Source organism: Simochromis diagramma, unplaced genomic scaffold (genome assembly GCF_900408965.1).
Source record: "Simochromis diagramma unplaced genomic scaffold, fSimDia1.1 OVJJ01000603.1, whole genome shotgun sequence".
NCBI classification, from domain to species: Eukaryota; Metazoa; Chordata; class Actinopteri; order Cichliformes; family Cichlidae; genus Simochromis; species Simochromis diagramma.
In genome coordinates, this window is record NW_024387414.1 from 25,399,040 (window position 1) to 25,426,382 (window position 27,343).

General features: G+C 38.6%; 2 protein-coding genes across 5 annotated transcripts; both read right to left on the bottom strand.

Annotated features, from left to right (window-relative positions):
* Positions 1 to 931: 931 nt before the first annotated feature.
* On the bottom strand, positions 932 to 17,773 carry LOC120720873 (interleukin-18 receptor accessory protein-like). Of its 2 annotated transcripts, none has more exons than XM_040010717.1 (12): positions 16,677 to 17,773; positions 16,346 to 16,538; positions 15,087 to 15,237; positions 14,837 to 15,005; positions 8,383 to 8,445; positions 8,124 to 8,235; positions 7,862 to 8,037; positions 7,324 to 7,461; positions 6,980 to 7,087; positions 6,761 to 6,901; positions 6,570 to 6,685; positions 932 to 1,288 (listed from the first exon to the last, which is right to left on the bottom strand). In XM_040010717.1, exons 1-12 carry the CDS (start codon positions 16,756 to 16,758, stop codon positions 1,136 to 1,138), a joined length of 1,602 nt encoding a protein of 533 aa, XP_039866651.1. In that variant the 5' UTR covers positions 16,759 to 17,773; the 3' UTR covers positions 932 to 1,135. The 2 variants fall into 2 exon arrangements, with proteins under 2 accessions (XP_039866651.1, XP_039866650.1); XM_040010716.1 differs by having other exon boundaries at positions 932 to 1,360.
* A 124-nt stretch (positions 17,774 to 17,897) lies between these two features.
* On the bottom strand, positions 17,898 to 27,119 carry LOC120720872 (interleukin-18 receptor 1-like). Of its 3 annotated transcripts, none has more exons than XM_040010714.1 (11): positions 26,892 to 27,119; positions 25,981 to 26,056; positions 23,512 to 23,752; positions 21,175 to 21,358; positions 20,915 to 21,059; positions 20,770 to 20,832; positions 20,550 to 20,673; positions 20,291 to 20,433; positions 19,985 to 20,128; positions 19,714 to 19,866; positions 17,898 to 19,615 (listed from the first exon to the last, which is right to left on the bottom strand). In XM_040010714.1, exons 1-11 carry the CDS (start codon positions 26,904 to 26,906, stop codon positions 19,257 to 19,259), a joined length of 1,647 nt encoding a protein of 548 aa, XP_039866648.1. In that variant the 5' UTR covers positions 26,907 to 27,119; the 3' UTR covers positions 17,898 to 19,256. The 3 variants fall into 3 exon arrangements, with proteins under 3 accessions (XP_039866648.1, XP_039866649.1, XP_039866647.1); XM_040010715.1 differs by having other exon boundaries at positions 25,981 to 26,088; positions 26,892 to 27,118; XM_040010713.1 differs by having other exon boundaries at positions 23,512 to 26,088; positions 26,892 to 27,117.
* Between the last annotated feature and the right edge of the window lie 224 nt (positions 27,120 to 27,343).

Below are 27,343 nucleotides of genomic sequence, written 5' to 3' on the forward strand. Positions count from 1 at the left end.
CCACAATAAAATCACACTTCCTACAGAGCTTTCTCTCTCTCAGTGTATTTCAAGAACAGTTTCCCATCTCAAATCTCTTTTTTTCTGCATTATTCGTTTGCTTATTACCCACCAGTCTGTCGTTTACAGCGGTAGACTGGTTTTAAAAAAAAAAGAAAGCCTCATTTTTTTTATGTTCAATACCAAAGAAATGTAAATTTTTTAAAATTATGCCAAATTGCAAAACGCTTAGCTGTGTCTCTAATAAAACCTCTAACATTGCTCTGCTTCACTTCAGCAGCATTAGGTAATGATCGTATGCTGATTCATGTTTTTTTTCGGTTTTTGTTCTACTGCAGAATATTTTTAAGGTTATCTGCTTTAAAGCCAGGCCAGGAAAATCTCCTTCATGTTTTTCTGTGTTTTATCCTCAGTTACTTTGACACAAATGCATCTGCTGTGATGCTCACACCTCTGATAAAGTCTTATAGGTGTCAGTACTGACAATTGATCAGACTTATAATATTTCTGACTTAGTCAAAATTGACTGAATCGAATCGAATCGTGAGATTATGAAAAAGAATCGAATTGATTCTAGAAATCAGTGACGATACCCAGCCCTATAGTATAGGAGGTGACTCACCCTTTTTTCCCTCCCAAAATGTTAAAATGATAGCTATGAATCTACATCTGTGCCATGGAAATTTCCTTAACGTGTGTTTTTGTTCTGACCTTTAGAATCAAAATACATTATTAAAGCCAGGAAGAATTTATTTTTTTATTGCAGACGCTCAGAGAATAAATATGAATGATAAACTGTAAGCTCTATATAAGAAAAATAAGTACAAAGCAAAACCAAGGTGTTAAACAGTATTTCAAAGTTAAAAAAATACTATACACAGTATACACATGAAAATATTTCAGGTATCATAAGGATTTCTGTTTTTTTTTTTTATGATGATTTCCGTTGACGTTCTGTGGTTAATTGTGGTTGAATGGCTTTTGCTGAAAGTGCTTGCAACATTTTAATGAAAACTATATTAAGAGAACTTTCACCTTTACAGTACACAGTAAATAAATATAATGTACAGTAAGAAAAGAAGAGTAACCTTATAAATTCTATAGTTTCTTCCAACACCAAAAAAAATCATTAATGCTACCTCACTGAAACTAGCTTCACTTTGTTTTTGGGCATGGTCTTCCTTAAAGATCTCCAGAAGTTGCTGTGGGAAGGTTCCCCTGACCTCCAATCCAGGCTGGGTAGCACTCCCAAGGCCCTTTGCACAAGTGTGGGCAGGGGGGGATCAGGCTGGATAAGAGATGGCGAGGCTTTAGTGGTCCATAAAAGCAGGAGTTTTAGGACAGAGTTTTGCAGCAAAGCCTAAAAATGTGTAAAAAACCCCAAAACAAAACAATAATGATAAATAAACGATAACAATCTAATTGTTAAGAAATTATAAATATTTTCTTGTTTAAAAAAATTGCACCTTTATCGTAAAAGAAGATTCACACAGCTATTGGTTTCAATTTAAGTCACTGAAGTGATTAAATGAAACTTACAGGATTGTATTCGGGTTGTGCTTCTTGCAAAATGAAAGTTTTCCACTGGCAACTTCTACATAGTCATTATTTGCTAAACATAAGTGTGAAGTTTGGAAGGAAAATTGCATGTTTTCATAATGTGTCCAGGGAAGAAATAAAGCTTTAGAAGGTACACTTAACTGCCAAAAGTATTCAATTACCATCAAAACATTTGTTAAAATGAAGTCCACGGCCACAGGTGTATAAAACCAAGCATCTAGGCATGGAGACCGCTTCATCTTCCTCCAAGAGACCTAGAAACACTTATTCATGCCTTAATCACCTCTAGACTGGACTACTGCAATTCACTCTATTTGGGTCCTTAACACTCATCTCTCCATCGCTTGCAGTTAGTCCAAAATGATGCTGCACTTCTTTTAACAGGTGTTAGAATGCATGAACACATCATTCCAGTTTTAGCAAATTTACACTGGCTTCCTGTAAAGTATCGTATTGATTTTAAGATTCTTTTACTTACTTTTAAAGTTTTAAATAATATGGCGCCCAGTTATTTAAACAAACTCCTCAACATGTTTGACCCCAAAAGAGGGCTGAGATCACCTAACCAGATGCTCTTAGCACAACTGAGACCTTGATTGAAGCATAGAGGAGATCGGGCCTTCGTAGCAGCAGCACCCAGACTCTGGAATAATCTGCCAGAGGAGATTCGTACTTCAGAGTCTATTCAGTCTTTTAAGTCGCGTCTTAAAACTCACTTTTTTACTTTGGCTTTTAATTCGAGTTCAGTTTGAGTACCTGTTTTATGTTTTTAATGTTAATTCATTGTCTTCTCATTTATCAGTATTTGTTTCTAATTTATCCATATTTGTTTCCTATTGCTTTCTCTTGTTCTTAACTGATTGTGAAGCACTTTGATTAACTGTTAGTTAACCAAAGGGTTAGTTGTTTTTAAATGTGCTATACAAATAAATTTTGAATTGAATTGAATGGAATCTGGAGCTCAGTGAACTCCAGTGCGGTACCGTGATATGATGTGTATAAGAATGTCTTTTATTTATGTATTATTCACATTATTTTATTATATAATGCCTTAGTGCCACTGGATTTTAGCATGTCTCACACTCAAGCAGTTAGACAGATGGTGGGGGTCTGGTAAGGAAGTTGGGGGCAAGCAGACAACTCCACAGGAAGAGGCTTTTGTCTCTTCGAGGACTCTGGGAGGTAGCAAGGGAGTGTGAACCTTAAGGTGTGAAACAGCTGTGTACTGCCTTTTGTTCCTAGAGAAGGTATTTAACTGAGAGCCATGCAAGGCTCAGAGAGGGACTCTGCTGACCGTCTGCCCCACGGTCATGCATCCTCTCCACCAAGCTTAGTTTTCTGTTCTTTGATTTGATTAAAGAATGTTAGCTACCGCTCACCACTTGTCTGCAGGCTTTATTTAATGGAAAACTTCCGCAATAAGATGATGTCACAAACAGGATGGTCCGTGTGATCGCTGAACAACGGTTCCGTGGACGGGCTGATCACCCCTGAGGGAAAAGGTACCGTTGGGGGTGTCTAAATTCATGGGCTGCATTTGTAGGCCGATTACGCCACAGCGATGCGACAAAGGCTGTCCAAATTCGTAGACTCCTCCGAATGCAGACAAATGCGTCCTCCTTTTCCACGAATTTTAAGGATGGGTGGGGTGTGTCTTTCATGGCCCACCATATCCCAGAATTCATAGCGTGGATCAGCCAATTCCAGTTTTCAACAATAGCGGCCGCTACTAAGTTTTTAATATTACTCTTATTACTCTTTCTGGGTCACAAAATAAACTTTTAACATATTTTCAGGGGAGAACGTAGCTGTGTAAACGTCAAATATCTACAAAGCTGTTGAAGCAAGTAAGGTGGCTGGATTCAGTAAGGTGGCTGGATCCAGTAAGGGGGCGGGCCTTCTACCAGGTGGCCAGGGACAAAACTCAAGATGTGACTGTATGGTAAGAACTGTGGGTTGTAAGATGGCAGAGAATGGTTGTGTGAGAAAGGGTTCACTGAGCATGAACCAGTTGAAAGGTAGAAGAACAGTTGGGGAGAAAGGAAAAGAGATGTTGGAGAAGTGAGTTAATAGGTTGATGTGTGGGTGTAAAAACAGTGAAAAATGGGTTTTAAAAATGATGAAAATGGGGAACAAAAACAAGGAAAACAAAAGAAAAGAAAAAAAGGAGAGGAGTGTCAAAGTGTGCGTGAGAATTGTCTCCAGCTGGGGCAGAGGGTGATACTGCAGGTCACCAGCTACCCTAGTGGACACAAAAGAAAAAAATAGGAGTGTTGGTGATGAGAATGATAGCAGTGAATGACAAATAATCAAAATGTCTTAGTGTGTTAGTTGCAGGTACGGAAGCGGATCTGGATCAATCTCCACATGCATGCATCCAATGTGCAGAAAATGTACAATGGGAGTAAATAAATCACGCTTTTCCATCTGGCATCCAATGGACAAGTGTGGTTTGGCAGTTGCCAAGATAACGGTACTTGTCTGACTGCATTCTACCAAGTGTGATGGAGGTGGAGATTATGGTATATGTCTTTAAGGAGCCAGGCCTTCCAAAAGCAACATAGTCTGACATCACTGTCTGACCTTACAAATGCACTTCTGGAAGAGTGGTCAAAAATTCCCATAAACATACTCATGTGGAAAGCTTTCCCAGAAGAGTCGAAGCTGTTATAGGTGCAAAGGGTGGGCCGACATCATATTAAACCTATGGTTTAAGAACGGGATGTCACTCAAGTTCATATATGTGTGAAGGCAGATGAGCAAATAGTTTTGGCAATGTAGTGTACTTGGGTATTCAAATATAAAATCCAATAATATCAGTTATTAACAATTTTTGTATGCGATTGCAGAAGAGATTTAAAACTGTGACCTAGAAGTGTGATTGTGAGAGTCGTTTTTGCCACAGGTTATCCCGGGGGGATCAGTAATCAATGAATTTTAACCGGTCTTACATGTAACAGTCCATCTGGTCTGATTACTACTAGAGATGGACCGATCCGATATTACGTATCGGTATCGGTCCGATACTGACTTAAATTACTGGATCGGATATCGGAGAGAAATAAAAAATGTAATCCGATCCGAAGTATCACAAAATAACCTCACAAAACGCGCTAATTGGCGTAACCCAGCTCGGTGCATCGGAGCAGTATGTGTCACGTGATAGAGCGGCTGTTGTCTGCCAGACCTGTCGGTGGTCTGTTGGAGCATTTGGAGCCTCGCTACATGCTTCCTAACCGCGGCATTTCATCTTGGCGAAAACTTTCCCAGAGAAGTAAAGCAAGTGTGTAAGTTCATCCCTGAATATTTGCATAGTATTTCCACGTTAAGCTTAACAACTGATATATGGATCCACAGCTGGACTGGCCATCAGAGTTCCATATTGAGGTGAAAAGGAAGCGATTTGTCCCATACTTCAGCTAGAATTAAAAAATAGACACAAAGCTGGAGTTATTCTGTCTTTGCTGCGCAGTTGCATCTACTTCTCTCATTCACTCTCCCTTCCTCTCCTGTTATTACTTCAAACATGAAACTGATCAATAATCAGCTGATCGGCTTTTCTGCAGCAAGTCCCGTCTTTCAGCTTGATAAGCTGTTGTTAGAATGTATTTAATATTACTTTGTAGTATCAGCTGAGGTTTGCTGGAGCCACGGCTGTAAAAGCTGCTGGTCATGATATCGGTTTGGATATGTGGTGAGAGGGAAACATGAAGATGAAACCAGGAGATGTCCTTACTGAATCATCAGAGCTGAACAGGTGATGGAGAAACAGGTTTACCTTTTAGGTGACATGAATGAGTTGAAGGGAAGTTATGAACTGTTTCTGAGAGACAAATAACAACAGGATCCTTTTCTAAGTAGCTGACGGCTGGTAACTGTGCAGGGGCGGATCTAGCAAGGTTTTGTCGGGGGCCAGGTGGGGCATTAACAGGGAAAGGGGGGCACAAAGAAATATTTTTCTTTGTTATGTCATTTAAAAACTTTGAATAAATAATTATCTGAATCTTACAACAAAAGTGGTCATCTGATTAAATGTACAGAAATCCATTATTGTATATAGTAACTAATAAGTGTAATATACACCCAAGTAAGCTATAGTACGTTTTCCTTTGGGAAGGTACCATCTGTGCAGTCTGCAATTCTGTTGAAGAAAGATGTTGAATCTCTTTAAATATTGTAGAAAAATAATTGATTTCTGTGCATTTGTTTTACACATGCATTAAATTAAAGTTGATATCATCGATTAAGGGTGGGGGGTGGTTCCCTAATATTTTTGCTGGGAGTTGGCAACCCTATTAGTTAGGTAGGTAAGTACTCTATAAAATACCAGAATAGGGAGGATGGTGTAGGTTTAAATTTATTAGATTGATCAGTGTAGTGGCAAATTTCTGTCCCAAGCTTCGAAAAAATAATTCTTCCACTTCTTAATGTGAGCTGTTCAGATTTATTTCTGACTCGTACATACAAACAAAAGATGTCACGGTCAAAAAACGATTTGCTGCTACAGCGCACATTTCCATTGCCGTCCTGGCTCACTCTAACCTGCTACCACACATGCGCTGTAATGTTTTCTTACCCGACACAAATTAAACGCGCAGCATTTATTCTCTAACAACATATCATACAAAATTAAACATGTAACATAATAACTGAAACAGTATCAAAAATATTTCTCTATAGATTGGCTCTAACAATCAGTGTTGCTGAACTATAAAATGTTTTGGGTGGAGTGTATTTTTTGCATACAGGTATAACAGAATAGCTTCAGTCTCTTGTTTTTTTTTAAACTTGAGTATGAACTTCTACAAAATGCAGCAAGATATTTATTAAAAACTGTTTTATTGATTACAAAATGCGCTGTATTGGATTCATATCGGTATTGGCAGATATCCAAATTTATGATATCGGAATCGGTATTGGGAAAAAAAAGTGATATCGTGCCATCTCTAATTACTACAGAAACTATACAAAACAAGAAAAAGTTCTGCTTTGTGAGTATGTAATCCTACCTGAACTCCTGATTCCAGTTCAAACACAGCATTACTGTTGGTGAAGTAGTCATCTGACAGGACACAGATAAGCATTTGGCTTTTCTTTATTGCAAGAACCACGTCATTTGTGTATGCTGTAGAGAAAAAAGAAATTAGGAACCTTTTTGGGAAACATCTCTCACACAGACACAGATATATGATCTTTTAACCTCCTCCAGGAATCACATCCCTCTCCAGTAGACAGAGGCGATACCCCCACTGGTCCTCTAACACTTGGGGCAGCAGCACCTCTAGTGGCTTTTTGGTAGCTTTAACTTCCTCGTTAAGTAGGTCGGTGATACACAGGTCTCCTGTCAACAAAAGAAACTGTTACTTTATGTTTTTTAAAAATGTAATAGGGTGAAAAAAGAATCCTTGCTTTGGCTTACCTTCCTCATCATTAAGAGGTGATCTGGAGGAAATGATCTCACCTCCCAACACTTCTTCTGATGCAGGGCTCCACACATACGACAGAAACACATCAAACTCTTTCTCATCTGGTAGAGGTGTCAAGTTGCGAAAGACAGCGTGAGAAAAAAAAATACATATGATAACAGTCTTTCTTTGTGGAGACAAAACAATATATTGACTGCCACTACTACAGAAAGTGACTATTTTAAAGCATTGACACAGCGTTTCAGTTAGCCTATGGATTTAATGCCCATCCTGAAGTAATGCCATGTCCTATAAAGAGGAGAGACAGGTGTGCCAGTCTATGTGCATCTGCATTAACCTCCATTGTGTTTTCCATTTTTAAAGTAGCATCTGTAGATGAGCTGTATCTCCAGCCATTTTACACGCACGATGATTCCCGGCCCACACACCAGCAGGAAGGCTATAACTACATACCCAACCAGTGATGGCCATTGCTCTGCAAGAAGAAAAAAGCAACAACAAAAGAACAACTTTTAGATTGTATTACGTCTTCAAAGCAGGAGTGACTGACATGGGAAGCTGGATGGGTAGAAGCTGGAACACAAAACTGAAACAGTTTAACTACACATTAAGCAGACACAGAGCAACCCTCGCGTGCTTTAAGAATTTTGTTTGTGATGAATATGAGTTAAATAGCTTTCTCTTTAGCTTTAGATTGGATTTCATCACATTTTTTGCTTGTTTGGTGATTAGTTTTTTTGTTTTTTTTTTTGCAAAAATATTGTCTATTGCAGCAGACCACAACAGTGACTAAAGCACAGTGATATAACAGTGTTATTACAAATATAGTCTGACTAAAACATGAACACATGAAGTAACAATAAGAACATTATTACCTTTAATTTTCCTTTTCAGCTTGATTGTGGCGTTGATGTTTCCAAATGTATTACTGGCGATGCAGGTGTACGTGTACGTCAAGTGCTGTGGTGTCACCTCATTTATCGTAGCTACCTGTATGACCTCGTACTCTTGCGTGTACTTTTTCAAAGACTCTCTGTTTGTGGAATTCTGTCTGCATTACAGAAATGATGTTGAGAGCTTTGCATGCTACATGAATGGATTTTATAACATTAGTAGTAAGGGACTGATGCGACTTACTTACTGTCTAGTAGAGTCATGTTACCATCATTATTCATGTACCACTCTATCTTTGGTGAAAAATTTAGTTCAAAAGGAAAAAGTGCCTTACATAAGAGTGTGTAAGGCTGGCCTAAATTGAGTGGAGGAGAAAAAAAGCCATTAAAAGCAGGTCACTAGAAGTGACACAAACAACTAATGGGCTGCTTGATTTTGTGTGTTCACTTCCTGTACATGTTTTTCTTTAAAATAAGTTTTTCAGAATGATGTAACTAATCACCAATTTCCACTTCCTTTGGCTCATTATCAACAGGAATCCTGGGAGGACTGCGTGATGGCGGTGCTGTGAAGGCGATTGGAAATAAAGTCAGAAATGTGTACCTAATTTACTACAGAAACAGTCATACACATATAGATCTGAGCTCTACTTTGAAACAGCCACTACAACAATTCAAATGACTCCTTGCAATCTGTGTATATCAAGACATACCGACACCTTAAAATTCAGCAAGAAACAAGCAGAAATAAGCCAAGATGCAGGCAGCTCTGTCAGGCTGATTTTGGCATCACAACACTTGTCAGCAAGCTACAGAGGGGCTCAGAGCACAGTATGCTAAGTTTTAACTGTAACAGCACTAACTTATAGCTAGCTGCATACCCAGAGCTCTTTTATAAGACAAATCTACAGATAAATGAAATGTACTATCACCATATGTATTTGCATGCATTCTAAGTTGTTCTTACACAGGAAAGCAATGATAGCAACAATCACACAAACAGTTAACCACTTAACCACCTACTGTGGGTTAGGCCCTGTGGTATTCAGTTTCTGAGCAGCATATGAACCAAATAACATTTTTTGGTAGAGTGTGTAATGTACAAATTGAGTTTGGGATGTAAATGGTTTTCTTATAGGACAGTGACATTCAGGTGTCCCTTGTGTAATTTTATATTTCTTGAAATTATGGGATTGGAATATGGATGAAATGCCATTGCATCAGTGTAAATGAATACACTAATGACATACTGGTGAAAGAACAGATTTGTCTGACCTGGCCTAGAAAAAAAATATTATTGCAATTTATAGAATCTGACTTTTCAAAAGTGTGTTAAAATGGATGCATAAATTTGGGACATCTGTTTGACGTGCAAATGTGTAAATGAGTACGTACAGACATTAGATCTTGCAAGATATGGCCATGCTGTTTTATCCGGTAGTATGCGCTGGCCTACTTTAGTATTACTTTTTTATCTTATTAGACTGTAGTATCAGATTTCTAATTGGCCAAACTATCTATTAAAAGCAAGTAAGAGGACGCACATAACTTTGTCTTATATACATACATACGTGTGTATATATATATATATATATATATGTATATATATATATTTAAAAATATATCTTTTTGCATTTTTTTTGTTTGCTAGCCTTTAGTGGCACAATCTTTTGCAAGACGACTGCAATAAATAACCTAACAAAACAAAGCAAAACAGAAAGATGCAAGTTGTGTAACCAATGTGTTTTCTTCCACTGAGTTACATTATGTAAGGATTACAATAAAGCATTATATTAAAATTCCCCTTTTAATAACCTTTAAGAGTGGTGCTGCAGCTGACATGAAGCATGGTATTGGAGCTTTCAGAAAAAAAAACTGTTGTGAATAAAACAATTGGTGCAACTGGTCATGAGTTTAACTTCACAGTTTAGCAATTGAACTGGGAAGCTGGAAGGATGGAAACTGTGACATAAAACTGAGCAGGGCGATAGGATAAGCTCTGTGTGTGATGTCTGCTGTTTTGCAAGTGCACCATAAGAGATCAATGTGGTCACTCAAGTGTGCAATAGCAAGAGTACAACAAGATAAGACAAGACACTGTTGGGAAACAACACGCATTCGCCATCAAAATAAAAGACGTGCACCAGATAAGAAGTTGCAACGCGCATTTGCGTACATATAAAAGCCACTGTTTTTGTCTGCTAGAGTGGGATTTTCACGGGATATTCTGCACCACATCTCTGTGCGTTCATCTTTTGTTTGAAGCCAGCTCACCTCCTGCAACCACTTTTCCGAGAATACGTGCTTCTTTTGTGGTTCGGACTCCTTCTTACATTTATTTGGAGGTGGAGGAAAACCAAAGCAATTGCTTAAAGGAGCTTCTTCGACATCTTTAAGAATTCTAAACAAATGTCTGTCCTCCTCCAGAAAATCTTATGTACGCAAACGCGCATTGCAACTTCTTATCTGGTGTGCGTCTTGTATTTTGACAGCGAATGCGCACCTGTGGACCACTTATGTGCACCCCTGTTAATAGCTATGGATCACATAGCAATAGCAGGAATGGAATAGTGCAGTCGCTGAATGTTAATAGCTAGACTATGTATAGAGCATTAACCAGATAAAACATCTGGCAGCTATTGATGCTGTGCCAATCAGTGTTTCAGTGCAGAAATGTTTTAGTGAATAAATGAAAGCTTAAAGATGCTGGTGTTGAGGCTCATGATTTTAAGCGGAAGAATTATGGGCGAAAATGAATGTTGTGATTGGTAGCTGCACTGAGATGCACAGAAAGGACGAGAAGTCTGTGCAACTGTGTATGTATGAATTGGACTATGTAATTTTAAATGCCCAGCAGTTAGGTGAAGATTAACAACCCTAGAGTTACAGTTAGGTCAATACGACACAACTTTTTGTAGTTTTGCTTGTTTTTTTTGCCTGCTGTTCACTATTACAGTGGATTTTAAAGTCAAACAGCCAAAATGCTATTGAAGTGCAGTTTCAGCTTTAATTTAAGGACTTTGACAAATGTGTTACACAAACTGTTTCGGAATTACAGCCATTGTTATACATATTCCCATACTGTTTTTTCTCATATTTGGATGCTGTTCACTGGAACTCTTAGTGTGCAGTCCAAAGAGGTGCAAATGAAGGAGGCCATCATGTTGAGCCTTAATCATGTGCCAAAAACCAGTATGGTAGATTGTAAAAAAAATAAATAAAAATGAATGCACTGGCCAGTTCAGCAACACCAAAACATCCTAAAGACCATTGAAGACAACTAAAGTTCTTGATTGCAGAAGTTTTAACTTGGTTAAGACAAACAAACAAAAAATTAAAAAAAACTTTCGCAACATCCAGCTAAATTAAGAACTTTGTCAAGAAGGTAGGAATATCACTGACATCTACATTCAAGAAATTGCCTCATGAATGTGCGTACAAAGAGATTACAAAAAGTCGCAATCCACCGATTGCATTTAAGAACAGGAAGGCCAAATTAGACAGGCAGAAAACTTCATGATTCAAAGCATACTGCATTATGTGTCAGAAAAGGTGGTGCAAATGGTTACGGGCATGTATGGCTGTGAGTAGAAAAGGTAATTAGTGTTTACTGATCATGTGACTGCTCGTAGAAGTAGCAGGATGAAGTGTACAGGGCTATACTCTTTCTCTGTACTCTGCTCAGGTTAAGCCAAATGATACAAAACTGATTAAACTCCACATTACAGTGCAAATGGATAATGATGGAAAGCATAGTGCAAAAACAGAGATGGGATACTATTTAAGTCAGTCAGCTGATCTGTAATCCCAACAGAGCATGCTTTGTTGTAACTGAAGAGAGAGACCCCAAACGAGCAGCACCCAAATATTATTATATTCATATTTACAAGCATCCTGTTTGTTGCGAAGAGCTCATAATTTTAAGTGGACGTAATCTTGGGCGGAAGTGATTGGACTAAGTGCAGAAAGTGTATGTATGAATTGGACTATCAACAGTCTTTGTGGATATGCACATTCTACAAACTGCCTGTGAGAAGCTGGAGACATTTCTCCTAAAAAACACAGTGCAGCTGCTCATGTTTGCATTAGCTTTAAGTTAGCATCACAGCACACACGGGTGTCAGCTCATTAGCTGAGTGGCTAAATATGTAGAAACTGTGAATATTCATCAGTTAGTTAAGAGATGCCAAGACAACCTAGAGTGCATGTGATACTAATACGGAGCCCGCACCATCTTTGGATGTCTGCCGATCACTCTTCATTCCTTGAACTGACTGAGAGACTACAAGCTAGAGGTGCAGAGACTTTTACTGCCAGATATCTTCCAACAGCGAGTTCTTTTCCTCATCATGCTCTTCCAAGAGCATAAAGACTGCAAGTTTGGCATTATAGGGTACAATATTTTATGTATTTTTTCGTCTTTGAGTGAAGTGACCATCACGTTTTGGGCCACACTGCTCCCAAGCATCACTTCAGGCCTGCAACAAGTTTTCATTTCTGTTGGTGTTATTTTATTTTAACATATGCTGGCTTGAGTGTGTGCACAGAGAGAGTGTGGACCCACCTTTGTGTTACTGAAGTTGAATTTGGGTTATCCAAATGACCATACCAAACATAATGAGACATTTTAAAGTAATTGTAACCCGGCATTTTACACAATTCTCTGTTTTAGTTTTCAAGATAATTTAATTCAACTCAATTGTTTCTGAAACTGGTCCGAGTCATTTTATTTCCTTAGTTACTAAGGTTGGGGCATTTGATGACTAAGTGTTACATTAGCGATTTGTAAGCGTACTAAATTTGTTACTTTTACAATACCTGCATTTGATAGTTTTAAATAGGTATCCTAGTATTTTAAAGTTCATCTAACAACACTCAAGACACTAAGTAATATTTGACATACTCTTATTGGATTAAAGTTGTTTGGTTTAAAGAACCCAAGGTGCTTACCTGGCATGGTAAGTACGGGTGGGCTACACAATGATTGCAAAGGATTTTCTTCCATATTTTTTAAAATCATCATTGTATTTAAAATTCTGTTTGGGTGCCCAGTTAGTTTCGATCCTCTTTAAATAGGGGGTTATTTATTTTAAAAAAAATGCTGTAATTTACAGCTAATCTAAAAATATTGATTATTAAGCCCCTTGAATTAAAGCTGAAGGTCTGTATTTCAGTTTCATCTTGATTGATTTTAAAATCCACTGTGGTAGCACAAAGAAAAATGACACAAATTTGTCATCATCCCCAAAAATTATGGTCCTAACTTTATGCTACTGTGTTTGCTCAAAATTGGTGGTACTTACAGGGAGTGCAGAATTATTAGGCGAGTTGTATTTTTGAGGAATAATTTTATTATTGAACAACAACCATGTTCTCAATGAACCCAAAAAACTCATTAATATCAAAGCTGAATGTTTTTGGAAGTAGTTTTTAGTTTGTTTTTAGTTTTAGCTATTTTAGGGGGATATCTGTGTGTGCAGGTGACTATTACTGTGCATAATTATTAGGCAACTTAACAAAAAACAAATATATACCCATTTCAATTATTTATTTTTACCAGTGAAACCAATATAACATCTCCACATTCACAAATACACATTTCTGACATTCAAAAACAAAACAAAAACAAATCAGCGACCAATATAGCCACCTTTCTTTGCAAGGACACTCAAAAGCCTGCCATCCATGGATTCTGTCAGTGTTTTGATCTGTTCACCATCAACATTGCGTGCAGCAGGACCACAGCCTCCCAGACACTGTTCAGAGAGGTGTACTGTTTTCCCTCCTCGTAAATCTCACATTTGATGATGGACCACAGGTTCTCAATGGGGTTCAGATCAGGTGAACAAGGTGGCCATGTCATTAGTTTTTCTTCTTTTATACCCTTTCTTGCCAGCCACGCTGTGGAGTACTTGGACGCGTGTGATGGAGCATTGTCCTGCATGAAAATCATGTTTTTCTTGAAGGATGCAGACTTCTTCCTGTACCACTGCTTGAAGAAGGTGTCTTCCAGAAACTGGCAGTAGGACTGGGAGTTGAGCTTGACTCCATCCTCAACCCGAAAAGGCCCCACAAGCTCATCTTTGATGATACCAGCCCAAACCAGTACTCCACCTCCACCTTGCTGGCGTCTGAGTCGGACTGGAGCTCTCTGCCCTTTACCAATCCAGTCACGGGCCCATCCATCTGGCCCATCAAGACTCACTCTCATTTCATCAGTCCATAAAACCTTAGAAAAACCAGTCTTGAGATATTTCTTGGCCCAGTCTTGACGTTTCAGCTTGTGTGTCTTGTTCAGTGGTGGTCGTCTTTCAGCCTTTCTTACCTTGGCCATGTCTCTGAGTATTGCACACCTTGTGCTTTTGGGCACTCCAGTGATGTTGCAGCTCTGAAATATGGCCAAACTGGTGGCAAGTGGCATCTTGGCAGCTGCACGCTTGACTTTTCTCAGTTCATGGGCAGTTATTTGGCGCCTTGGTTTTTCCACACGCTTCTTGCGACCCTGTTGACTATTTTGAATGAAACGCTTGATTGTTCGATCACGCTTCAGAAGCTTTGCAATTTTGAGACTGCTGCATCCCTCTGCAAGATATCTCACTATTTTTGACTTTTCTGAGCCTGTCAAGTCCTTCTTTTGACCCATTTTGCCAAAGGAAAGGACATTGCCTAATAATTATGCACACCTGATATAGGGTGTTGATGTCATTAGACCACACCCCGTCTCATTACAGAGATGCACATCACCTAATATGCTTAATTGGTAGTAGGCTTTCGAGCCTATACAGCTTGGAGTAAGACAACATGCATGAAGAGGATGATGTGGACAAAATACTCATTTGCCTAATAATTCTGCACTCCCTGTATATATATCATGAACTTTAACCATAGTGATAATATCTTGATCATATAAGAAAACAAAAATACACATACATATGAGAACATGAAGACAGCACTTACGTATAACTATGACCTCAACCCCCGTCCTCAAAGTCCATGTCACTCCTCCCTCAATTATTTGTGTGTGACAGAAAAATACTCCATCATCCTTTTCATGGACTGGTTCGAGATATAACACCTCTCTGACTTCCCGGGACGGCCTGTGTTGGTCTGAAACCTTCTTTTTATTCTGTAAGAAAGCACACTTGTTTTGCTGTGATTTCAATGTTTAGATTGTGAAGTGGTTACTACTATCTTGTATGGAACTCACCTTGTACCAAGTGACATTTGTGTTGTTACTACAGCCGAAGCCTGGGCAGGAGATTTGACCACCAGCAGACACAACCAGGATTTTAATGCTTTCATTACGCCAAAGGCATCTCATTTTCTCCACTTGCAAACGGAAGAACAGCTTGTTGCCACTGGATAGCAGCGACACAAACATGTAACAGAAATTTGTGAAGCAGCAAGTCATTTACACTCATTGAAAACAATTTATTTTGCATTTGAAGATAGTTTTAAAAAAAGGTTTTAAACAAGTTTTGATTAAATTACTGCACTCAGTGAACTGGGCCGCATTCAGATTTGTGAAAGGTACTATAAATGTGAAGTTTCATTGACTAATGATAACATTTAAACATCTCAGAGGTGTGATTCACACTTTGACACTTTTAAAGTGAAAACAGGTTTCGCATTCTCATGTGTATATCTGTTAGTGGCTGAGAAGAGGTGTCTTGCTGAAACACCTACAGTGAAAATGATGAGGGTGAAACCCACAGACATCTTTCTATGCTAATAAACTTCAATCTGACATAAGATGGCCACTGACAGGAAAAGTGAATAACACTGATTATCACTTCATCTGTTAGTGGGTGGGATATGTTAGGGAGCAACAGTTTGTCCTCAAAATTGATGTTAAAAGCAGGAAAAATGGTCAAGAGTAAGGATTTGAGTGAGTCTGGCAAGAGCCAAAGTGTGATGGCTAGACGACTGGGTTAGAGCATCTCCCAACCTGCAGCTCGTGTGGAATCACTGGTAAAACCAGCGACAGGGTCCTGGTCGGAAGAAGTCGAGTCAACAGAGGCAGTGTGATGCATTTGGATATGTTTTGCTGGGAAACATTGGATCCTGTCATCCATATGGATGTTATTTTGACACGTACCACCTAACTAAGCAGTGTTGCAGACCATGTACACCCTTTCATGGTATTATCTGATGGCTGTGGCCTCTTTCAGCAGGATAATGCTCCCTGCTACAAAACCAAAATGGTTCAGGAATGGTTTGAGCCCTGGTCAGGGCATGGAGGGTCAGGGCATGGATTCCTTGATTAAACAGTGATTTTTAGTAACATTTGGCATTTTGTGCTATTTTTATCTGAGTCCTCGTTAGGGTCTCTATGGGCAAGAGAAACAATTACAGCAGCAAAAAACAAAAAACTGTTCCGGGGTGCAGTGTCTTTAAACATACCTAAAATAGGAACAATATATCACTGTATACAACATATCAGTACTTGAACTTAGCATTATTTACTTTGTGAAACATGAATAATTTCCAGAATGCTTAGCTTCAGCTATAAACAGTTTTCCACAGTCTAGGAATTGCTCTTCATTTCCTCCTCCTTCAGCACTGGAACTTGTACTCTTCATATCCACCATCTTTGAACAGTTACAGTATGGCATCGTAAAGTTTTGTCCCTCCGCAGCTTTGTAGTGCTTCTGAAGATCTGGACACACAGATGAGTCGTGTTGTTGTCATATATCAATCTAAAATAGTCACTCTTCACACTTCCTCTAAAAAAATACAACATTTTAAAACACTTCTGCTGTAATGTATGATTTACAATTTGTATTATGATAAATACCTGATTTGTTTGTTTGATGATTTGCTTCACAGTATCCCTTCAAGGAAAGGTGTAGAAAAAACAGGAAATATGCAGTTTCCATGCTGCGTCTTCGAATCTGAGAAAGCCGGTTGTTGGTGTCAGGCGTCGCAGTGATGGAGTTCTTAGTATTTCCTACTTTTCATGTTCTTTCTTCTTCTTTGGTGGAAAATTTTGCGGTTGAAGCAATTCACAGGACATATGTTGCAGCATGTGGTGTCATACAATTTCCTGTTTAGTTACACCCGAACATCATTTCACTGGAACTCACTCTAATATTTGAGTTCCTGCTACTTCTTAGCCACTTCCTGTGTGAACAGCAGAACAACATTTGTCTGTAGGCTTATATTTTACTTGTGTTTTAAGGGAAACCCTGTTTGACAGAGGTAGGGGACCCTTTCAGGATTTAGTGCAAAAAATAAATAAATACATAAATAAAGCAAACCCCAAACACAATTGTATATATATAATTACCACTGTATGATCTTTTAGAACAGATGTGTTAAGAACTACACATCATCTGTTGAAAACGGCAAAATGGTGTGATCCAGGCTCATTGTTGTTGCGCTGCTACATGCACATACAAGTTTATGATGGTATCTGCTGTGTGGTGGCATGCATATTTATTGGGCATCATAGTGGAGATATATGTGTCAGGGATAAGGATAACCTTGAAGCTTTAGGGAAAACCTAGATGACAAGAATCACATCCAAAAGGACTTTTCTGCTATGTGTGCATGGATTCTTGAAAGCGCTGGAAACAGTTCGCTGCTAAAAGGCAAGCCGCAACCAATATCTACTTGCCACAGAGATTTAGGTAAGATCTGTGGTTAAAACGGGAATTCTTTTTTTTCACATTTCTACCTGAAATACACATTCAAGAAATTTGACTGTAAATTTGACTGTTACTGTGAACCTTGTACAAACTTCGAAACTAAAATTATCCTTGCATTATGTGCGACAACAATTGTAGTAATTATTTCCTCCAAACCATCAATGTGTCTTTTAAACCCCAATCCTACAAAACTGCTCAAAGACGTCTTACCATTAATTAAAGCTTGAATCTTAAATATGATCAGCCATTCTCTATTCTGTACCACAGGTCTTCAGGCTGACAGTAGTTAAACCGTTACTTTATTTGAGCACTTAAAGAACTTTATATAACTTGCGTCGTTCACCCATTCATGCAAACTTTTTTCTACGTAAGTGCTTTCTATCTAACATTCACACGCATTCATACTCCAATGGATGCATCAAAGAGCAACTTGGGGCTAGTATCTTGGCCAAGGATATCTGGCATGCAGGAATCAAACCACCAACCTTTTGATCAGTAGATGACCTGCTGAGCTACAGCCACCCCACAAAGACCTCAATGACCTTTAATTTCTTGCTTTTAAATTCAGACAAAACTGAGGTTATTGTACTCAGCCCTAAAAACCTTAGAAACATGTTATCTAACTAGATGCTTATTGTGGATAGTATTTACCCTAATCTACACATGCCACGTTCTCAGTAAGAAAATTTAAAATGGTCTAATTCATGGACACTGGCTGTATTCAGAGTATTTCATGACCACCTTTGTAGACCTCAACCTGACAATAAGATTATTGTGTTGGGATTACAGTTATTAAAAGAAACAGGGGAGCAGTAGAGGTTTTTGTGTGTTTTTATTCAGTCCTTTAATTGGAATTTTGTGCTGTCAGCGTTAATCTCGTTAATGCCATAACCGCATTAACGCGGCAAATCTCCGTTAGTGAGTTAGCGCGGATCACCCGGTGGGTGGGGCTGCAGGGCCTCAACAGGTTAGTGTGGTTAGCTCGTTAATGCATTAGTGCCATGCAGCCCCACCCACGGGGTGAGCCGCGCTAACTCGCTAACGGAAAATTGTCGCATTAATGCAGTTATGGCGTTAACCTCATTTTAACAAGATTAACGCTGACAGCACTATTGGAATTATACTGGCTATACATACATAAGGTAGGATAAAAATACATTTATTTTAATTTTATTAATATATAAGATGAAATGTGCTTTGAACATATTTGGCCAAAAGGCACGGCACTATGTTTCAGTAAGTGCAAGCAGTATGTACAAGCAAGGAAGATAAAAACTGGACAAAGAGTAGGATGATATGGCATTGGTAATAATAAATGAGAAAAGTTCAAGTATGGTATGATGAAAACTAGGATTTACATTCACTGAAACATTATGAAAACAGTACTTGGACTGAACTCATCAGGAGGAACAGCCTAAAGGCTGATTTAAAGATGCCTAATAACACAACAAGATGAAGCAATTTTACACATAAACTTCATACATTTAAATTCTCTGTAGCTTACTAAAACAGTTGCTGGTATTGTCATACTGTACAGAAGAAATGTTTGCAAAAACAGGAATAAAATTGATTAAATAGAATAAAATAACAATGCCAAATTAAAAAAAACAAACATAAATATTAATTTGTCTTAAACTCAAAATATAAGCTCTTGGTGACGTGTGTAAACTTACTCATATGTTAAGACCAGATAGAAGTTATTAATTCTGACTTGGCTAAACATTTTATCATGAAGTAATATCCTGGATTGTCTGTGGTAAAAGCTTTACTGTTGGCGCCTGCTGTGGTGCAAGAAGGCAATATCGTAGCTGCTTCCAGAAGGAGGAGGAAGTCGGCATGGAGCTTATGCCCTTCCAGGTGATGCACTTCCCAGCCTTACTAAGAAGCTGTAAAGCCTCTGGAAAGGAATCCGATTTTGAAGCCATTGATGTCTCAGTGGTGATGAAAACCAAGCGAGTCTGCCGCTCCACTAGGGCTTCGTGGATCGCACTCAGCAGGCCAGATTCTGGATCAGGGTCTGGAGAGACGGGAACCAAAACTACCGCCCGGCTCTGCTCTATGCAGTCTAGCACAGCGTCTGCGATTGCTGCAAACAACCAGATTTCAGAATGCAAATCAGTTCATGAATTTCTATCTTTATTTATGTAAGTAAAAGTTCTGCAGAGGATCCTTCTCAATCCATACCTTTCCCTGGTAAGACGTCACGATCATAAAGACAGAGACTGTAACCAAATTTCTCTTCCAAAACACTCTCCAGCCATCTTTTGTCGCTAGGATTTAATCCTCCAGCCGTGTCGCATTTGTAACACATTAAAAAGGCATCATAGCATTTTCCATCTGAGCAAAGAACAATAAACTCCGTCACTGTTGTTGCTTTGTCTGCAGCCCACACAAAAAGCACAAATGCTTAAACATGTGTTGTCAGGTAAAAAGAAACAAAAAGCATTTCTCTCACCTGAAATGCTGCCAGACCACTTAAGAGTGTCTATTAGGAAAAGAGTGATGTGAATCTTAAACTTCACATAGGTAACTACAGTCACAAATGTCACCACAACAATGATGACAAAGCAGACACCAAGAGACATGTACGAACGGGAAGCTGCAGGGAAATAATGGGGAGGTTAAAATGATCAAATATCAGCTACTTAACTCTTATTTAATTGTAATAACGTGAAAGATGCCTTTTCAATCTGTCCTAATCATGCTTAACTTATATTTTAAATTGTTTAAAAAAAATACTCAAATGTTCAGCTGGCCATACCTTTTTGTTTTAGAGTGATAGTGACAAAGCTTGTTTGGTAGGCAGATTGCAGTTTACAGGTATAATTTTTTGACAGATCGTCCTCTGACACTTTTCTGAAGATTAGAGATGTTCTCATTCTGATTTCCTCTGTGCTGATGACCCTGAGAAAAGAAGGAAATGACTGAGGCAGATCTAAAAACAGAATTCATATCTGAGCTGATGTGACTACATATAACATCAGTGTGACCCACAGAGGACCTGAGTGTGAAATATTTACCGTGTATCATTATAGAAAACTGGTAGACTAGTGTCTGTATCCACAAATGAACTTCCACTTAACCAAAACAAGTCATCAGTGCCTGACATCATAACTGCTTTACAATCAATCACCACTGTTGAACCTAGAAAAAGCAGAGTTAACACAGGTTGTTATAAATGATTAACATTTAAGCTTTAGCCAAGAGTGTGAAGGTGTATGAATATAGACAATAACTCACCTAAATCTACCTCAAACACCTGCTTGTTCTCTGGTGAAATTATCACTGCTTTCTTAGTTATTTCTGTGGAAATAAAAAAAAACCTTTTGAAAAGCACGTATTAAAATCATTAAAAATAAATATCTGCAAAATGTGTTTTTCTTACTGTTTGGTTGGACATCAAGTTTCACCGTAGAGGTCATGTTATATATTTGACCATCATACAGGTAAGACCGGGTGCAGGTATAGATGCCACTGTCCTCTTTTTTCACACTCGAGAAGTAGCCGTCTTTTGGTGATGACTCACCCTCCTACAACATATAAGCTCGATTTTTAAGTAGTCAGCTGTCAAATTTGGAAAAACATTAAAACCCTGTAACAATATTTTACAGTTTGATCTCATTCACATAATCTGCTCTTGTTTACCTTGTGCCATGTGATGCCGCTTCTGGTGATATTCAGGGTGTTAAAGGGAAAATTTTTTTCAGGGCAATACAACTTGCAGTGCTCCTCTGTGTAACATTCTTTAGAGATCTGGTTCATTTGCTCAGAGTCTCTGGACTGCGCTGTGTATACTTTGAGGCTTATCCAGGACCGTCTGCTGGAATTCCTACCAAGGAAAGAAAACAGTAACAGGAAGTTTTTACTTTCATTCTGAGCAACAAGCAAAAAAACCAAACAAACAAAAAACAATTAATTTGAAAGTAAGAGAAGATTTAAAGGATAATTTTTAAAATGGTGTTCATCTACTTAGCGGGCTATTTGTCCATCAGGATTTATTATTAGCTGAGAAAGTTTTGTGCTGCAAACAGTGAAATGAAACTAACATATCTGGCATTCTGTATAAAAATCCCTCTCAGCTTCACCTTCAGTAATCCATTCCTTTAACGCTGGATTACTGAGAGGCTCTTCTCTGACCCACAGAAACCCGATGACCTGTGATACACTCGTGATTTTATGTATCTTTGTCTTATTTTATTTTACCTTATTTATTTTACTCACAACAAAACTCAGAAAACACAACCAATATTTTGAGTGAAATTTTGAGTGAATTTTCAGGAAAATTGAATTTGATGATATGTCTCAACAAAATTGAGAGAGACGATAAAAGGTTGAAAATGAATTGTTTCTAGTGTTACATCTGCAATTTTCAGAAGAATGTCCCCTCCTAAAATTGCAGAGACGTATCATCATCTACATAATATCATCAAACATTTCTAAGAATGTGAAGGAATCTCTGTGTGCCAGGGACAAGGACGAAAATCAAGATTGAAAATGAATTAACCATGGAAACGACTACATGGGCTCCACTAATGCAGGTAAAAGCAACACCGTGCAGAGAAGAACATAATCGAGAGACGCCACAATCTTCTTTCACTCAAAGCTCTTTTTCAGTGCACTGAGACAAAGTGAAAAACTGTTCTTTGGTCAGATGAAACAAAAGTTGAAAGTCTTTTTGGCAGAATATGATTGCAACATCCTACCACCATTTCAGTTTTAACAAATGAATAAATGTTTTCTATGTTCTACTTTGAATAAAATATAGCTTTATCCCAGCTTTTTTGGAAATCCGGTTGTGCATTTTTCTGAGCTTTCTGAATTGGATCATCACAGCTCTGGGGAAGAAGTTGTCTCTCAATCTGGTGGTGCATTTTATTATGCTGGTGTAGCTGCAGGACGAAAGACTGGTGCTGCTCCTCCAGGGGAGATGTACAGTCTCTTTGCTGCTGGATGAGTCAAAGCATGCAAAGAAACTGTGCAAGGTGTCGGGGAGAGCTGGATGATGACTGGCCTGTTGGTTACTGTGTTTACAGTCTGTTATGCTCCTGATGCATCTGCACATATATTGTGGGTTGCTATTTTTTTAAGATCTCTTCAATACGCTGTTTGTACCTTAACTTTGCTTGTTGGATTTGTTTTTTTCAGTTCCTTCCCATCCCTGTTATACGCCAGCCTGTTACCTGACCTGTAGGTAGCATCTCGAGCTTTGCAGATCAGAGGTTTTTAGGTTGGGATCAGCTGCACAGAGATTTGGTCTGACCTGCCTAAGTGTGGAACTGCCACTGCCTTGTATGCACCTGAGATGTTACAGTAAACCTGGAATACTATTGTCTCTTGTTTGGAAGTTTATCAATTTGGAAGTTTGGAAACATTGCTTTTAGTTCCACATAGTTGAAATCACGAGCCACAATCACAGCCGCCTTCGGAGTTGCATTCATGTGCCTGTTGATCAGGCAGTACAGATCCTCCAGTGCTAATTTAGCATTAGCCCACCATTGAATATAGGCAGCTACGATCAGGATGGAGCAGAACTCCCTAACCTATTTGAATTGTCTGCATCTTACTGCCAAATGTTCTAGGTCAGGATAGCAGCATGTACCAAACAACCCACCGTCCATTTTCATGCTCTCTGGATCTGCTCAGTGTGTATTTTGAGGCTAATCTACTTGCTGGAATTCCTGTCAGTGTTATCACAGAGATATTCAGAGCTTAAAGCTAATTCCATCCTTTAAATACAGTCTGCACTTTGTAATTTCACATCCATGAACTTGCTGACACACAGCAGTAGCAGAGGAAACACAGTTTCCTGAAATACTGCTACTTCTTTAAAAACTGTGAATGAGATATCTGCTGCAAACAAATCACTGCCTGAATGACTCATAGATTAAAAATGCACGTGCTTAAGAAAATACACTGAAATATGAAAGTTTAACATATGATAAGGTCAGTTATGTTATTACTGTAGGAGTGCTTGTATCTTACTTGAGAAAGCATGAGTAGTTTCCCTCATTTTTCTCAGAGGCACTGAGAATCACAAGGATTCCCTGTTGAACCATCACCCCCATCTGCCTGTGCTCAGCTGCAGGCGTGTTGTTGTGTAGATGCATCCCCTGCTTGGTGAAACTTCTCCAGAGTGTTTCATTATGATCACACTCCTTGAAGAACTCTGCCACAATTTCCCCTTCCTTGACACGTATTTCTTTGGTACTTTGGGGACAGACACCTGCAAAGTGAAATAATTTCAGCGTGTCATTGATTAAAATTATAACATGAACTAGCTCAAGGGCTGCTTGAACAAAATGTTTGAGTATATCAGACAGAAATCTGGCTGATTTAAAACTTTTTTTTAAAGTTCCGGGGAACATGTGCTTCCTGCCTATCGATAAAGCTTGCACGTAAACTCATTGCTCTGTCTCACTATCAGCCAACATATCAACAGACATTATGAACAAAATGAACAACATGATTTAGAGATTTAGTTTTGCTGTGCAGTTTATTGGCTATGCTTTAGTGAATCGTTTACAGTCTAGGTCAGGGGTCCCCAACTCCAGGCCTCGAGGGCCGGTGTCCTGCAGGTTTTAGATCTCACTCTGGGTCTACACACCTGAATCAAATGATTAGTTCATTACCAGGCCTCTAGAGAACTGCAAGACATGTTGAGGAGATCATTTAGCCATTTGAATCAGCTGTGTTGGATCACGTACACATCTAAAACTGAAGGGCACCGGCCCTCGAGGGGCATCTGGTCTAGGTGTTGATCCTAGTCCTCTGCAGAGCCTGAACGATTGATGACATTTTTTACTCTGAGCAAAAACTGAGTTAATATTACTTTGCATGAGCCCAGTGTTCACACTCTAACATGTTCTACTAGAAAACATGTTTCAACGTGTTTTTTGTCATTATATAGCTTAACAGGTTTTGTTGTTTAATTATCTGTAATTGCAGCGATACCATAGAGAAGCATCAGTCACTCATATATATTAGTAAATGTCATCACTTTCATTTATAAAATGATATTAGTCACAAAGGCAAACCTTGACTTAAACCGCTGTTTTATGTATGTACGTGCATGCTCTTTTTTAGTGGTTACAGGGCACTACAACATAATCATGCTTGCTATGAGTCTGAAATTTGAAGATGAAAGGTGATCTATACCAGATAAGCACCCTCCAACCATAACTGGCAGTGTCACGGAGAATGCAATGATACGTGCAATAAAATAGACAAACATCTTGCAGCTGACGGAACTGAGCATGGAGCAAGAAAATAAAGTAATTAGCAAGCCAGTGATGCAAAACACATTCAAATGCTTATTTCTTAGATAGGGTGTGATACTGGTGTACTATACTCTGCTTCTTCTATCTGTTATATCGATATTAAGATTATTATTATTTAGATAAAATATATTTTGCATTTTCCCCTCTATGTCTATTTTTCTAAGCACAGTAATTTTACTTAATGCTTAATAATGAAAACAACAGCTAAATGAAGAATAATGTGTTGTCACAGGGAAACATTGGAGTTTGTGGCTTAAGAAATACTTACATTTGCTTCTAAATCTTCCAGCTGCAAAGATAAACTGTCACACATTAAATTATCACAAATCAATGAATCAGTTACTCTAAAACCGATTATTTTGTAACATTTGAAAATATGCTTTTCCATAGGTATAGTTTTTGGGGGGTTTTTTGCACACAAATAACTAAGAAAGCAGTGATAATTTCACCAAAGAACAACCAGTTATTTGAGGTAGATTTAGGTGGGTTATTGTCTATATTCGTACACCTAAAGCTTAAATTTTAATGGGTATTCAAATCGGTGTAAGCATTGCTTTTTAAGCTCAACAGTGGTGATTGATTGTGAAACAGCTATGCTGTCAGACTTTGATCACTTTTTCTAGTTAAGAGGAAATTAATTTGTGGAGACAGATACCAGTCTGCCAGTTTTTTTCTATAATGATACATAGTAAATATTTCACACACAGGTCCTCTGTGGGTCACACTGATGTTATATGTGGCCACAATCAGCACAGGTCTGCTTCTAGATCTGTCTCAGTCCTTTCCTTCTCTTGTCAGGGACAGCACTGCAGAGGATCAAATTCAAGGACAACAACATCTCTAATCTTCAGAAGGTGTCAGAGGACGATCTGTCAAAAAGTTATATCCGTAAACTGTAATCTGACTTATAAACGAGTTTTGTAAATAAAACTAACCTTATTGGCTCATTATTTATGACTTTGTAATTAAAACTGTCGCAAGTTTATCAGGATTCGGTCAGACTGATATGAAAGCCATCTGTTAGTTTATTACAGTTAAGTAAGAGTTAAGGAGCTGATATTTGATCGTTTTAGTTTCTCTGCTGTGTTACACGTAATTTCCATCTCATTACATAATTAGCATATTATATCCTCCTGTCCCGAGGCAATGACAATTAGCGATATTAGTCGCTTACCTGATAAAAATGTGATGAAGATCAACGACAGGATCATTGCGGTATCCTTCGGCAGAGCACTCCAAGCCCTCATTATCTGCGTCGAAAACAGCGGATGATGCAATTCTGCTGTACTCCAGATGTGAATTAACCAAACCAAAAATGCGCAATGATGAAAAGAAGGGAGGGAGGTAAAAAGAAACTGAAGGAAAAGCCCCAAGTTGCGGGTGCAACAGCCCCGCGAGCTTCACTGCTTTTATGATGTATGATATCTTTTCACCACAAGTGTTGCTGCGGTCCCCTAAAGCCGTTTACATCAAACTACAAGAAACTGCAAGAACGCAAGTCTACCATGTGCCTTTTCCCATAGCCTTTATGTCATTGCGAAAGCTAGGACGATGTTTTTTTCACACCATTTCAGGTAGGTGGTAACCGCTGTGACATGAATCTCATGGTGTGAACCCCCCCCCCCCAAACTGTTTCTTTCAACTAGCAGTTATGTGTTTATGTACTGTTCTCACACACGCACACTGGAAAAAAATAGCATAACTCTTTTCATCAGCACCGTGGACAACAATTGCAGTCACAGGTCAGTGGAGTGGACACATATATCTAAGCTTATGCTCTAACCGCACATCATCGTTTTCAACTAATCTGCCAAAGGCCCCAAAACACATTTAGTGACACAAAGAAAACTGTGATCTTTACAAGGAAAGAACAAAAGAGGAAAACCCGTTAACCACAGCTCCTCACAGACTGACTGTATGGGGTCACATTTACAAACAAGCATACTCATTTATTCAACGATCATTTCCAGTGTATTAGGTTCTAATGACACACGCATAGCATTTCCGTATGAGCGCATAATTTCAGCGCATTATTTAGCATTAGTCATGTTTAAATCCTTCACAAAAACACAGAAAACTACTCACCTGCAACAGTTTCATCTTTCAGTCCTTGCGCTCAGCAAAGTCAGCGACAGCACCACTCAGATCCAAAGCCCCGGTGGGTTCTTCTTCCCCATGTTAGCGCCACTTTATTGATTTGCTTCGCGATACATAATTTAAAACGATACACATGCCTAACAAAAAACCCCAAAACAAAACAAAACAATTGTTGCACAGTTTGCGGGCATGTTGCATAGATGGCAGGGAACAAGGTCAGGAAGTATATGCAATTTATTTCCCAGCATACCCCTCTGCAATCAAAAGTTTCACAACAGGTTCCTGTTATAACCAGTGGAGTTAAAATAACAGCTAAAAGTTTATAAAAAGGATTAGGATTTGGTTCATGACTTAGAACTATGACTTACACATATAATGGAGCTTTTATGTGTCCAATTATGAATATAACAATCCAATAGAGGAAGAGCCTCTTTGACAGT

Coding starts and splice junctions, on each gene's coding strand:
- LOC120720873 (XM_040010716.1), bottom strand. CDS start 16,758: ATGGAAACTGCATATTTCCTGTTTTTTCTACACCTTTCCTTGAAGGGA. Junction 15,238..16,345: donor AATTATTCATGTTTCACAAA/GTAAATAATGCT, acceptor GCTGCTATCCAG/TGGCAACAAGCTGTTCTTCC. Junction 7,462..7,861: donor GCTGAAAAGGAAAATTAAAG/GTAATAATGTTC, acceptor TTCTTCTTGCAG/AGCAATGGCCATCACTGGTT.
- LOC120720872 (XM_040010713.1), bottom strand. CDS start 23,894: ATGTTCCCCGGAACTTTAAAAAAAAGTTTTAAATCAGCCAGATTTCTG. Junction 20,674..20,769: donor GGTGTTTGAGGTAGATTTAG/GTGAGTTATTGT, acceptor TGCTTTTTCTAG/GTTCAACAGTGGTGATTGAT. Junction 20,129..20,290: donor TATCACTCTAAAACAAAAAG/GTATGGCCAGCT, acceptor ATTTCCCTGCAG/CTTCCCGTTCGTACATGTCT.